The 14,535-nt window shown below is 42.4% G+C and overlaps 1 protein-coding gene and 1 long non-coding RNA gene across 2 annotated transcripts in view; one reads left to right on the forward strand and one right to left on the reverse strand.

Moving 5' to 3' along the window:
- pear1 (platelet endothelial aggregation receptor 1) overlaps positions 1 to 14,535 on the forward strand; it is a 47,001-nt gene that overhangs the window by 10,046 nt on the left and 22,420 nt on the right. The window contains exons 2-5 of the mRNA XM_030072270.1: positions 8,406 to 8,527; positions 11,169 to 11,279; positions 12,241 to 12,342; positions 12,440 to 12,540. Coding sequence (XP_029928130.1) covers positions 11,170 to 11,279; positions 12,241 to 12,342; positions 12,440 to 12,540 — 313 coding nt within the window. The 5' untranslated portion in view covers positions 8,406 to 8,527; position 11,169. The remainder of the gene's footprint in view (positions 1 to 8,405; positions 8,528 to 11,168; positions 11,280 to 12,240; positions 12,343 to 12,439; positions 12,541 to 14,535) is intronic.
- LOC115373746 (uncharacterized) lies at positions 12,117 to 14,531 on the reverse strand. Its single transcript, XR_003929562.1, has 3 exons — positions 14,412 to 14,531; positions 13,238 to 13,406; positions 12,117 to 12,828 (listed from the first exon to the last, which is right to left on the reverse strand). It is a non-coding gene; the product is annotated as an uncharacterized LOC115373746 (long non-coding RNA).

Here is a 14,535-nt window from a genome sequence, read left to right on the forward strand (position 1 = left end):
GGTCACTTGTCTTTTTTTTTTTTTTTTTTCATCAGCGCATCATAAAAGGGTTGGATTTTATTTTTAAACCACTTCAATAATCCTGTGACGTACAGTGCAATGAGGAATCTGTGTTTGTGCAGATTTATGTGAAACATTAATGCACGTGTGTCGTCGAAGGGGGTAAAATTGCCGGGAAAACCTTCTTATTTGTTGCCTTTCGGTTGGACACACTGGCTCCAACCTGTAGCTCCTCCTAGTTTAAATGAAAAAAAAAAGTGGAAACTGAAAAATGAACATTAGGGCTGAGCAATTAATCAAAATATCATTCAAAATGTGATATGGCCAAGTGCGATATCTGTTGTATCTGAGAAGGATCAAATGTATCACAGAGCACCATTACAAAGGAAGTGTTGTGTTTGTCCTGGCACACAAATGGTATTCTGCAAACATAAGAACACACTTGAAAGATCTGTCAAAATAATTGCAATATTATATTTTTTTAACCATATCCTTATGGTCTAGTGAATTAGCAAGTCCTTTTTTTGAATCTCTTCTTTGTTATATTGCATAATTTTGAAGTGCACTCGATTAGATTCAAGTGATTGAGTCTCTCTTTCTTTTACCACCAAGGTGACACTGAATGGCTGTTTTCATTTTTCTATACATGCACATTGTGAGTTTTTTTTTTTTTTTTGTAATGATCTCGCTCTCCTGAATGGAGTTACAGAGTCAGCATCCTTCACATCGTTGCACACTATTCATATTAATGTGAAAACGTATTGTTGTGTTGTTTATTGTAGCATAAAACCTCTTGGCTCTCTGCACTGTGAAATTTGAAGTGGTACTGGTGGTGTATGAATGATGATCTCGTGTTGTATACTAAGTGATTTTTTTTTTTTTTTTGCCTGTGTTCTTACTGTGAGAATTTACAATGCCAGAATGTGTTTTTTCGGTCACGGTTTGCGGAAAGGCTGTTTTTTTCTCTTTTTTTTTACAAGGATTCTATGTGTCTCTGCACACATTATGATCCACAGCGCATTACAGCACATGTAATTACAGGGCTGTATGGTCATGTCCTTCTGAAACCTCAGCCGGGGCCTCCATTTTGGGTTTTCCACCATTTCACTCGCTGAAGTTTGGATAAAACACCGGGCTGGTTCAAAGATACCAGCGGCGATTCCAGCCAAAGGTGTACATCTGCGTTTTTGTATATTTTGTTGTACACAGCAGATGGGAGTTTGTTTATTTGTCGCAGACGGTTCGCATTTGAGAGCTCGAGTTTGTTTCTGAGGACCCCTTCACTTTCTCTGACCGATGAAGCCACAGTCATTCTGCCTGTGGTTATGGTCTGGAGTGTGGAGGACCAAGCGGTAGTTTGCACTGTGGGTCCGCGCACGACAGCGCACGAGCCTCGTATGTGTCAGGGCTGCAGAGAGACAGGAGAGAGGAGAGAGGAGAGAGAGGAAGCCTCCCGCTGGACTCAGTATAACAACCCAGAAAAAAATGAAACAAAACAGAGCACTATTGTCAAATGAGATCACACACATCTGCAAAAAGGAATCATTGTGGAAACGAAGAAAACAATCCTGACTTGCAGATTTTTTCATCAACAAAATTGTCCCCATAAATCCCCAGCAAAACTGTATTTGCAGCACAGTTTTGTTTTTTTTTAGCTGTGATAGCACCAGAAATCATATGTATCACATCATATTAATAAAACTGGTCATAAAAATCGAAGCCTTTGAATCTTGAAGGAGCAAACAGCCCTACAGAAAAAACAAATGCAAAATTTGTGATGGGATTGTGTGGGTTATTGATCAGTAATAACAGCACCTCAGCGATCACTTCACCAGGTTCTGAGATTTCTGGCTTTCAGAGTTCACTTTCCAACTCGACTTTGACAGGTCACTTATGATCTCAGCCGCTTGAAAACAAACATGCCGTGTTGTTTTCAAGCCAGCAGCCCTTCCAGCCAATCAGAGCATCATTCTTTCTTTTCCTGTGTGTGAAGAGTGGATTTTTTTTTTTTCCCTCCCCTTGTCTTCACAGATCATCTCAAAGCTTTGGATTTCTTCCTGAGTGTGAGTATAAAGAACCTTGGTGTCTTGGGAAATGACCTCTGGAAGGAATACTCTCTTGATGTCCTGAGAGCGCTCAAAGCCTCCTCGAGTTTACGAATGCATGACATACAGCATCTCCAACTTTGGTTGCGTTCACGGGCTCCAAAGTATTATCGACATCATGTGACTCGGTGTTGCTAAAAAGAGCCGTAGCAACCAGTAAACAAGCACATTTTGGATGATTTAGCGGCAGAAACTGACAGTGACATTTGGCTTGGAAGCTCTCATCTGTGTGTTTTTGAAAGGGGTCAGCACATGCTTCTGGAGGAGGAGTCATGTGAAGGAACACTATTTCAGGACTACAGAGTGCTTGGCAATGATGTAATACAGCAAAATGGGAGGAGTCCTGGCCACCAGAAATATTTTCTCCAATTTAATGATAAGAGCAATATGCAGTAGCTCAACACTTGGTCCCGGGAGTCTCGTGAATTAATGCACAACACTCCCGGATAATGCTATGATGATCGTGCTGTTTCAACTTTGTTTCTGACAAGTTAAAAATTTTCTTTTGGTGTGTCAAATGCTTCCCACAAGCCTTATTGATAGTAATATAGTGATGTCGCTGAATGAAATTAGGAAAGCGAGCATTCAGTCCACACTGCCACCTCGTCTTATTTTTCAGCTCAGTGACAAAATTTTACTGGTTTCATTAGCTAGCTCATAGAAAACTATGACAAAAAAAAATCCGATCAGTCGAATCCCCAGCTTCTTTGCTGAGTGCGATGAAGGAAACCAACCAGAATGCAGTGTATCCATGTATTCCAGATTGATACTTGCAAATAGGAACAAAAAATTGCACTAAAATAGATTAAATAATCAAAGCACGTTTGTATAAAATTGGCTCAAACCTTCAAAGCTCAACGTGGAGTGCTGCTAGTAGGATTTTAAGCTTGGAGACTGAATGTTTCTTGAGGCATCGCTCTGTGGACTCGCAACTGACCTTTGACTTTTTTTTCTTTTTTTTTTTCAGTGAACATGAATTATTTTAATGCATTGCGATTTCTTTGTACCGATTATTCAGAGGGGAGAGTTTCATGCCCATCCAAGAGTTGGAAATGCTCAAATGCACCGTCACCTTTAACATCGCACGTGGGAACATTCATTCATACGTTCACTCATTCGTTTTCAAACCACTTTTCGTCACTAGGGTCTGGCTGACTGCAACATGTTGAGCTGAGTCGAGCCGAGCTTCGTTTGTTTCCATATTTTACAACAAATACTTCTTTTGCAGACATTTCTCACTTGATTTTATTTCAGCTCTGGCTGCCAATACAGGCTGATAAAAGTCCCAGATCACACATCGGTTGTAACCGCCAGAGCCAGGCACGTCGTCCGCAGCTGACTGCTCTGCACTGCGTTGACCTCATGTTGATGTCCTCATGTGGTCTCAAAACAACAGCGTTACCATGGTGACCTTATCACCCCCCGACCTCTGTTATTAGTGGGTTCTGTTCTCTGTCGCCGTGGGGACAGAGGCTGTGACATAAGCACCGCTGCCCTACAGTATCCTCCGACCTCTCTCCAGCACAAACAGCCGACCAGCTCCGGCTTATCTCCTGGCGCTAAGCTGCTCTTAAGCGCCGCAGGAACGGGCGCGGCCGCTGTGCATTGCATCTCCGCTGAGACACGCCTGCATTTCTGCTTTTTTTCCATTTTCCCTCTGATGTTTAAGGTAGAAGTGGCCTGGTGAGTCTGCAGAGATAGCAGATGTTGGTTCCCGCTGGAGCCTAAGCTTGGATGACTGTGTGGAAGAGGGCACACATATCCTGTTTTTCCCCAGCAGAATAATGATCCCACGCCACGGGGGCCCGGGGCTGCCAAATGTAGACTGGCATTAGGCTGTCACAGCATGACATAGAGTTGACTTGAGGTGACTTCATTAAATTTTCCATTGCAACTCCCGTAATTAACACAGCTTTTAAAATGACTTGAACCCAAGGACTCCGCTGGGCATCTGTCTTTGCATTCAAGAGCCTGTTGCTAAGAGGTGTCTTGTTGGAAAGCATCCAAACTATTCAGCCCTCTGCTTTTCCTGGAAACCCCCGGTGAAACTAGGGGCCAGATTTAATGCTGACATAATTAGAAGATATTAGGATTAATGATAATAATATAATTATGATGCCTGAAAATAAGACAAAAAAAAGCAGGAATTGAAAGTGCAAAGGTGCACGGAGTTCAAAGGTCGAAAGTTCACACATTCCCGGCTCACTCGCATCAATCTTGTAGATAGCAAATCCTCCAGAGCTCACTCAGCGAAATTCAGACCTCCAAGAGCTCTGCGAGGCCGTCTCCTCCTCCTAGATCATCCTTTTGTCACGCAACTCCCACGAGAACCGTCAAATACTATTAGCTGCCAAGAGTTTTCCACCCAAAATCTTTTCCAGTGTGGGGGCTCAGCTCTTTTGCGGCTGAGTACCACCTTTTACCGTATACGACGGCTGGCTGTAAACAGTCTGCAGTGTGTTATGACGCAGGCGTTTCCCTGGGTAAACTTGAAATTGAGCATAGCCGAAAGTAATGTGATATGCAAAGAAATGTGTGCATGTGACTGTGTGTGTGTGTGTGTGTGTGTGTTTTGGAGTTTAACATGTTCTCACGTTACATTTTGGGTGTGGCATGTCATTGTTCCTCCAAGCCCCCCTCCCTCCCCAATCTCCCACCATGCACCACCCCAACATGTGGCACGGCAGCGACTCGGCGGTGTGTGCCAGCCTCGCTGTGGTTGAGGAGCCGAACCGATCCTGTGTGCCAAGACGAGAACCCAGATGCAAAGGATTATGGGTTTTATATTCAGTTTACAGTAACTCTGGTTTAATGTGAGGGTGGGATGGGGAGAGGGGACTGTGGCTGCGGTCGGTGTGTCACATGGAGGGTTCTGGATAATTCATTCCAACTGGCAGATTCTGTCAGTTTCAGCCCTCGAGCACTTTTATAGATTTGTTATTCCAAGGCCTGAGCTGTGAATTTGTGACACAAACCTTAGCTCAAGGATGACTGCATTCTCGTGTCGAGGTTTGTTTGATAGCGGCGATGATCACAATCAGAGGCCGATCGTTTAAATCCGCCTAAAGCACCGATACACACCGCAGCGTTTAGGCCAACTTTGAAGTGTAATGGTGCACTTCACTGCTTTAATCATGCACTGACCATCTTGTTTCCAGGAAACATTTGAATACATTTCTATTCCCCAGTCTCCCTTTTTTGCGTGTGTGTGTTTTTTTTTTTTTTTCAACAATTTAGAATGATCCAAATATAGCTTCGTGCTGGGGTTCCTGAACTTCTTCTTGCCAGTGACCCTTAAATGCATATGCATTAAGCCGCGAAACCTCCATTTGGTGAGATTTTGTTCCAGCGAGGCCAATTTGAGGAGATTTTCCTTGTTCTTCTTCCTTGTTTCCCTGTTTCAGTTGTTAGATACAGTTGAACTCAACACAGCTTCCACTATAGGGGGAGAGAGCAGTGGGGAATAAAACCTTAGAAGAGAATATCCGTTCTTTTTTTTAATGTTCTCCCATTGGATTCATTCAATTGTAATCCAAATGTAACTGTTGCTCATTTCCCTCATTGGGAATAAGTGGCTAATTGTATCAACAAGCCTAGAAATGTATTACGTAACAGTTACTAGTTACTAATTACCTCATCCAAATTCAATTAAATAATCCAAAATGAGCATTCTCCTCTGATTTTGTGACTTCTTTTTCACTTCCAATGTTTTCCATTACCAAGATAAAAAGTTACAGGTTATTTTAAATAATTTAAATCACAATATTTCAAGTTCAAAAGTTCATTAGAAGTGAGTGTTGGAAATTTATATAGCACAATTTCTCTCCTGCCACGTTACATAAAGATGTAGAACACCTGCTACTATTTAAATTTCCTTCTGAGTTTCTCGATTTCTCTCTGAAAGTTTTCCCTTCCCACCCAGGATGCACCATCATTAACGTCCCCTATTCGGATGTTGGTTTCCCTTTTATGAAGTTGTCCTGTTTGGTTTGCATCTAACACCAGGATTAGGACTGCTTTTTTTACCATGACCGCTTGAAACAAAACATTAACTACCAGAAGTTTGATTCATGCAACTGCACCAAAGACAAAATAAGTTCCACCTGCAGGATCTTGTGTTTCTGTCATAAATCTGGAGCTCTCTGTTGCTCTGATGCGGAAAGACTGCAGCAAAATTTAGTGTTATCTCTCTCCGCTGACCTTCAGTAACCAAGGCTGGAGTTTTCAAACAGTGCGTGGAGTAAAGCCTGGTAAAAAAGTTTTTATGCATGCTATTGATCCTGGATGAATACGCTGGATTCGGCAAGGCCAAGGCAATCCCCAGGAGCGGCTTTGAGAAATAAGGACTGGGAAGAAGAAACATATTCTGTAGTTTCTTTGTCTGCCTCTGACATAAGAGCACCTTGACATGGATACATTGCATTTGGCATCCCTGCCTGTCTGCCTGTCTGTCTGTCTGTCTCGCTCTTTCAGCCTCTCCGTCTCCGTCTCTCTCCCTCAGACACTCTCACTCTCTCCAATGCACAGTCAATATGTTGTTCCCTCTATTTTATTTTCCTTTCCCCCGCTACTTTCCCGTCCAAGGGGTGACTAATATTTTCTCCTTTAATTAGCACTGCGGCTCCTCAGAAAGAGAGAGCAAAACAGAATGGAAAAGCTGTAGTGAGAAAAAAAAAGAGAGAGAGTGGGGGAGAGGGAGAAATATAGGACGTCAGTGGGAGGGAAATAGTTTGATTATATGCTTTGTGTAGAATTTCACCCGAATGAAAAATGTACTTCTCTTCTCTAAGTAGCTTGTTATCCAATTTAGCCAATCCGTACTCGAGAGAATAAGATCACAGAAAGCCAAGAATACTACAAATGTACAGAAATGTGACGTGTTTGGTGTTAAATGATTGTTATCTGCTGAATTCGTATGCATGACATTGATTGCTCACTGTGATTCAAGTGGTCAGCTGTCACAGGTAATGCCTCACCGAGGTCTGAACACTGCATTTAAGACATTAACCGGCTTGAATAAAGTGGTTTTCTAAATGGGAATAATGGCTGAAACTCAGGACAGTTTTTTTTTGGAGGGGTACTTAATAGCGATTTTGTGTTGTAACTTCATGTGGTTTTACATTCAACGCTGTCCTAAATGGCGGTTAAATTGGAATGGGAGGGCCGCTCAAATTTTGTTGTCACTTAATGCCTCGGCTCATGCCAGATAAGCAGGTCCTGCCTCTGCATGGGTGTACAGTAATAACGGGCCTGACCGTTTAAGCAGCACAAACAGCCAGTGCAGTGGGAATGCTCATCTGTCAAGAAAATGGCTCTCATGCATGAAATCAAATCAAAATAATTTTTTAGTTGTCAGCGCTTATGCGTCCTGAAGGGACCATGATTGAAACTGAGTACGGTAATAACATGGGCACGAGTGTCTGGCGAGATTAATATAAAACCATCTGCATCTGTTTTCATTTGCTCTTTGTTTTCACTGAAGCCCCTGTGTGGTTCTGGAAACAGTGTTGCAGGGCCTCTGAAACCAGCTCGCAGCATTCCTCAGTTGGTACGATGCATGTACCGCGCGTGGGCCGCCGCTTTGGGTCTTGACATTATGAGCCAAGAGAAGCTCGGTGAATTAGCAAAAAGTCCTCCGATTCTAAAAATAGCCTTTCTCTGCTGCGCGTATGGGACTCATTTTGTGTGTGTAACGTCTCAAGAACATGAAAACAAATGATCAGCCCATGAGGGAATAAGGGATTTTGTGTGTGTGCTCATATGAGTGTGAGTATGTCTGTGTGTGTGTGTGGTATTTTGTCCATGTTCTACTGTTTTATAGGGCCACATGAAAGTTTGACTGAGCTGGATGCGATTGTCTGCTTTCTTCATTTCAAACAAGCCCCAAAAAGTGTTTCAGCAACCACAAGCATGGTGTTTTTTTACTGAAGTCGGTCCAGCCTTTACCTCTGTGACCAGTGGCTGTGAACTGTGGAGGTGTGAATAGTGTACATTACAGCCTGAAAACAGCTGTGAAGATATCAAAACCGATTGGAAAGAAATGTCCGTGGCACTTGTGCTTTTCTTGCCACATAGCCAAGGTTGTCTGAGTCAAAATTAAAAAAAAAAAAAAAAAAAAATCAGAATGGAAATAAAAGAAGTCTTAAAGAACAAGCTCATGGGAAATATGATGATAACTTAGAGCTGGATTTAATGAAGTTGAAGGCTATTATGTGAAGCAGAGCCAAGGGCTTGAAACAATAATCAGTCGACAGGTTGGGGTGGAGCTGCATATAAAAATTATTCTGCAATCATTTTCAGAGCACCTGCCCTCCTTCACCCCACCAAGAGGAAGGGGTTTCCTCCTTGATGAGCTCCCTTGCCAGGCGATGATACTACCACCTGGAGCAGCAGACGTCTACCTACCCGCCCTCCGACTGAAGGTAACCCAAACATGTAATGCGAACTGCAGCTGAGCTCGACTTCAAAACAGCCCAGTCTCTCCCCGCGACTCATTAAGCAGGCCTGCCCCGCTCTCTTTCTCAGCATTTAAGAATTCCCGATGTGGTTTGAAGCCTTTCCGTAATGAAGCACAATTAAAATGAGAAGAAGGTAATGAAAAATATTTACCCCCAGCCCAATGAAGTGGCTGGTGAAGTTGATTGCTCCTCTTAATAAAAGCCATACGCTTGCTCCTATAAAATTCTGTTTTTGTGGCGAGGCTTTCTTTTGGCGTTAGCGTTCGTGCCAGCGAGTGAATTAACTCCTGGCGCTCGGTACGAGGGTGGTGAGAGGGAGTGTATCGAAAACAGAAGATAGGGCACATAACTGCAGATGTAAATCTACTTAATGAACGTGTGATTGATTTCATAGACGTGGAGGGTGTTCACTCTTTGACAACTCATCAAATGTGACACTTTCTGGAGCAAGTTCTTGTCCAAAGAACCTCGCAGAACACATACATTTTATATACATATTTAAACACATTATATGGGTGGGAATCAGACCCTAACACTGGCTTTACTAGATGCATGTATTACTCTGAGATGTAGCAAAACCCTTAAGCCTGGTCTCCCAAAATTTCATCACCATGCATGGAAAGACATTGTGCAGCAGACACAAGTAGAAACACTGAAACAGCACAGTATTGCATATGGATACAATACCCAACTCATGGCATGACTGAAACTACAGCTATGCAAAAAAATCTGTACATATTATTTGCACATTGTTTAGTATTTAGGGAAATTTGAATTAAACTGCTTTGAGTCAGTTTTAATATGTACTATATTGTATTTGTCCACCCAGGTGTATTTTAAGCTCTAATTTGGCATTTTCAGGCTGTTCTGCAGAGTATCGCTATGTGTTGTGATACCAATCGTATCGTGCCCCATGTATCATGTCATGAAGAACCCAGCCCTAACCAAAACCTTACTCTGCTGTTTTAATTGCTCTTTAATTGACTGTTTTCTAACCAGCAACAGGTGAAAATGTCAAAATAATGTGTGGTGGAGGAACATCAGCTTCACATAATTCATGCAGGGCGTTATCTCCGTTTCAGAGTTGTGTTTCAGACTGTTGACAAATGTTTGACTTCACCTTAAAGACCGAGATTGTAAATTTGAAGAGAAAACCAAAGCTGACATAAAGCATGAAAAAAAAGAGACTTAAGTCGTGAGGGTAAGGGAGACATCTGTTGTCACTTATATGTCCTTTTTTAGTGTTTATGTGATGCATTGCACAGCTATTGCATTTGTTGATATGACTAATGAAGAAATTTCTTTATGATGCACTTGACCCGAGAAAAAACTCTGGTTTGCAGCGTTGTTGTTGTAACGTATCGGAATCCCCGCGGGCCGGGAGTAGATGACATGAGAAGCTGCGGTGCAGTAATTCTGTCGCGGGGGACTTGTTGAGAAAACAGAAGGGAGCAAGCCTGACCAATCCTGTGTCAACATGACGGTCCCCCTCTCTCAAAATGCCGTCTCATTCCCACGATGGCCGTTTTCAGGAGGCCCATGCCGCTGGGCTGCTGTCCATTTCCACGGGAGATTTTTTTTTATGAGGAAAGAGAAAAAAAAATAGAGAAGTCTTCCTCCCTGTTGCTCCCTGAGAGCCTAAACGGGTCCCCATGTCGAGGCGCTCTCCTGGGCCCGGCGCGCTGATCAGATCCAGATGTTGCTGGAGTGTGGAAGGGGACAGCAGAGGAGTGTGGAGGCCTCACTCAGGCTCTGATTGATAGTGGCCAGGATGAAGCCAGGAGTCACATTTCTTCACTCTGAGCCCTCCTCTCCATTTTCTCTCTCATTTACTCTCTCTCTCGCTCTCTCTCTCTCTCTCACTCTCACTAACCCATCCATCCTTCCCCCCGTCTGCTTGTCTCCAGTGCTTGTGTTTTATGTACCATGTTGAGACAGCGTGGAGCTCCGTGGAGAGCAGGCAAGGTTAAAACGGTTTAAGTTTGGCTCATTGCCTCACCTCTGCTGAGTGTTTAATGAACTCTTTTTTTTTTTACAAGAGCTAAATCTTTACCACAATTTATAGGTAATGAGGATATCATTAGAACCAGCAGAAATAAAATGAATTGAATGGATGGTTCTTGCTGTTACCCTATTAAGTTGCATGTCATTTTCATTCTAAGACGAAGTGAGGATAAACAAAGTTTCAGTTAGAGTAAATATGCAAGAATAACAGTGAATGTAAATCCATAGCTGAGAGTTAAAGTGGGTATTTTTTTAGATTTAGCAGCTGTGTGTGCGAAAAAATTTTCCACTGCACTACAGCCTCTTAGACTACAGTATATTTTGCTGTGTTTCCAGGCTGCTCGAATTCAGCTCTCCAATCGGTTCAAAACAGTGCACAATAGTGTGTAATTGATATGTTTTCCTTCAGTTCAGTTTGCTAACCAAGTAAGATGTTATTTTGATTTTTTAAAAATGGCATATTAACGAGCATATAATTTGTTCCCAATCAGTTTCCAACGTTCTTACTTTTTGGCCTTTTTACCCTCCTTACCAAAACATTTGGGCAGCTCTATTGTATTTTGTAACTTATGAGAAAATATCTGTTCCTTTTTCTCCTCAGGATGATGCCGACTGTGCCGAGCTCTGCTGTCCTGCTGGTTTTTAGCTTCCTGATCGGCCCGTCCAGCTCCCTAAACCCAAGAGATCCCAACGTGTGCAGTCTGTGGGAGAGGTGAGACCCATTGAACTGCAACAAAGAAAATGAATGTCGCTGTTGTTGGATGAAAACTGCACATCTGCCAAACAAAAAAAAAAAGAGAGGCTTCTAAAGAATAAAGAAAGGATAAGCATTTTCTCATACAGTAGACACCCACGTTCTGTTCAAACTATACAGTTTTAAGAGTTTTCATGTGCGCAAGTTTCAAGAAACTGACTCAACACATAAATGACTAAGTAAGCTTTTAATTGAAGTGAGAAAAAACAGAGCAAAAACCACACCAAAGGTAGTAATGCTTCATTGTCTCCTATAGCGATATACTGTATGTTCGCTCAGTCGAGGCAGTAAACGAACTTTCTCATTCACCAAAGTGGCCAGATGGCTGTTTTTACTAACCAAACTGCTTTTGGGAGTAGAAATGGAGTGGTTGGTTATCTGCCAAAGCGCCCAGAAGAGTAAACAAGCTGATCAGCCAAAACCAAAATTAACAACCACTGGGACCGGTGGCTGGGCACTACTGTTTGTCTAAGAGTTTTACATTAATATGTAGCCGTCACTTAAATCTTAGAAAAATAAAAATGAGAAGATGTCGCTTTTGCCGCCAGAAACAGCATCACCGTTGATCCATTTTGTGCTCTTATGCAGACTAATTTTATTTAAATTTTCTAATTTTGAAGGACAAGAAATCCCTAAATCCTAAGAAGAGGGCTGAAAGAGTAGACACATGAGAAGTGAAGGGAAATATTTGGATAAAGAAGGAGCTCAGGGGCCGTGAAACATTCCACTTTGAAACGCGATTGCTGATATAATAGCATTTTATTGTTTCGCATTCATGTCTTTCTATTTTTCCTTCATGTCCATCATCAATGTAAAGTGTTTTTAGTTAAAAAGTGAAGCGTTTTGACATTTCGCTTCAAATCCAGCAGGATGTCCAGATATATTTATGTATATTTGTGCTCTCTGTTGTGTTTTTCAGCTTCACAACCTCGGTGAAGGAGTCTTACTCCCATCCGTACGACCAGGTGACAGAGGAGCCCTGCTCTGATCCTCGGACGTCCTACAGATGCATGCGCCACAGGTAGCGACAGTTTGCTCACTCTCTTCCTGTCGGCCTGACTTCCTGTTCCGGCCATTGGAGGGTCACTGTGTCCTGTCTGCTTGTGTTTTTGTTTTAGGATCACCTACAAGACGGCGTACCGGCAGGCAGTGAAGACAGATTACCGCAGGAGATACCAGTGCTGTCCGGGCTATTATGAAAGCAGAGATAAATGTGTCCGTAAGTAATGGTTCCTCCTGCAAAAACTCATTGTGAAACCAGAACTTTGTATTGTACTTTGTCTTCACCGAAATGGACAGTAGTGACGCTGAGAGAGGAAACAGTGGCAGGAAGTAACAGAGGAGAGGGTTTGGCAGGATTCAGGCCTTGGCCAGAGGGAGGCTGTGTGGGTTCGGAGACAGAGGTCTTAAACGCTGCGCCATCACCAGAACAAACATCGAACCAGCTCCGTCCAACAGGCGCTCACATCATATCATTCACATTGTCGATGCTGTGGAAATGCCTACCCTGCAAAAAAAAAAAAAAAAATCTTAACAAGTCATTTAGTCACATGTTCAGACTTAAAAAAAAAAAACATTTTTCTCTTAAAACAAATGCAAAACAATCAGTGATGAGATAATCCCACGTGTTTCCAGTGCAGTTTGACTTGTTTCAGGAAAGTGTAAATATGTTGAAACAACGCAGAGTAAGACAGATCGGCCGGTATCAAGACAAGAAAAAGACACTTGATTCAAGCAAATCCTGGAAACATGTTGATGAGCATTGGAGACAAGTGGGATAATCTCATCCCACTGGCAGCTTTTTTTCACTGGTTTTAAGAATAACATGATTTTACAGCATCAATATCAGACTAAATGATTTGTTAAGATGGAAATTTGTTTTGTCGTGTGGTGCAACAAAATTTTAAAGGTCAAACCTCACAACTCGCCGGGGAGCACAGAGCGCTGTCATCATCAAGGTTAGAGGTTTGATTCCCGCTGTGGCTTCCCATGGTGAAAATATCTGTGATTACATGGCCCTCTATGGGCTGAGGGACTTCTGCAATCCCCGGGGTTATAAAACGCTTCCAGACATAACTGAATAAACTTGAATATACACAGTGGCAAAGTTAGCGAATAAATTAAGTAAACAGACATTTTTGAGAGACATTTTTTTAACCACACAGGATCAATATGCATTGATTTTATTTCTCATTGTTGAACCGTCTACTCCGCCGTCCTCCAACCACATGAGGCCGAGAGCCATGTCCGCATTTCCTCTCCAACCAAACACCACAGCCGCTGATTTCACTGATTAACGGCAGTGAAGCCAAGATGCACTCGACTGACTGCTGGTTTGAATTTTACAATCGAAGTAATTTCGGCTTTGAGAATGTCCTCTGTGCCTTTTCCCGGACCGACCCTCTGCACAAACCATTGTTGTTACATTTACAAAACACTGCAAGGAGCCAGGAGATGTAATTCTGTTTACTCCCTGGATGTAATTACGTCCTGGCCTTTTTTTTAGATCAGGGGGTCGGCAACTATGTGCCATAGTGAGCCGAGAGTCTGCAGGTTTATATTCCCACCAAAAACTCCACCAGGTGACTTCATTGATCACCTCACTTTCAAGCAGAGAGGAGGAACCCATCAGTGAACTCACCTGGTGGAGTTTTTGGTGGGAATGAAAACCTGCAGACCCGCTGTCTTCGATCTCCAAAATGCACTTGCCTTTTCAACCACAGATGGTGGATAAAAAACAAAGATAATGCACTTAATTGTGAGAAACTTGCAACATCTACCTGAAGTCACTGCTCAGTCCTTCTGCTCCTTTGGTGAAACTTGGAAGTGTTAAAAAACTTTAGGAAAACCATAATAATGAAGCCACCCTCAAATTATTTTTTTCAAATAGTCTTTCTTTCAATAACTACTCAACACAACAACATTATTTTTGCTCAGTTTATCAATAATGCTTGCAACTTTTTGAAACTCTGGCTTGTGTTAGGGTTAGATATTGCTAATAGAAAATATCTCCACTGATACGGCAAGTTTCTCATTTTTCTCAGCACAAACAACAAAACTACATGCACTGAACCTTCTGGGCTGCCATACCTGTCTGGCCTGACCGCTCTGGGATTTCCTGCCGCCCTGATGATGATTTTTTATGTAATCACGTAATTATGTCGGGAAGTGGGCGTAGGAGCTTGTATTTTATCAACCGTCTTTGTTTCTAATG

Source organism: Myripristis murdjan, chromosome 16 (assembly GCF_902150065.1).
Source record: "Myripristis murdjan chromosome 16, fMyrMur1.1, whole genome shotgun sequence".
NCBI classification, from domain to species: domain Eukaryota; kingdom Metazoa; phylum Chordata; class Actinopteri; order Holocentriformes; family Holocentridae; genus Myripristis; species Myripristis murdjan.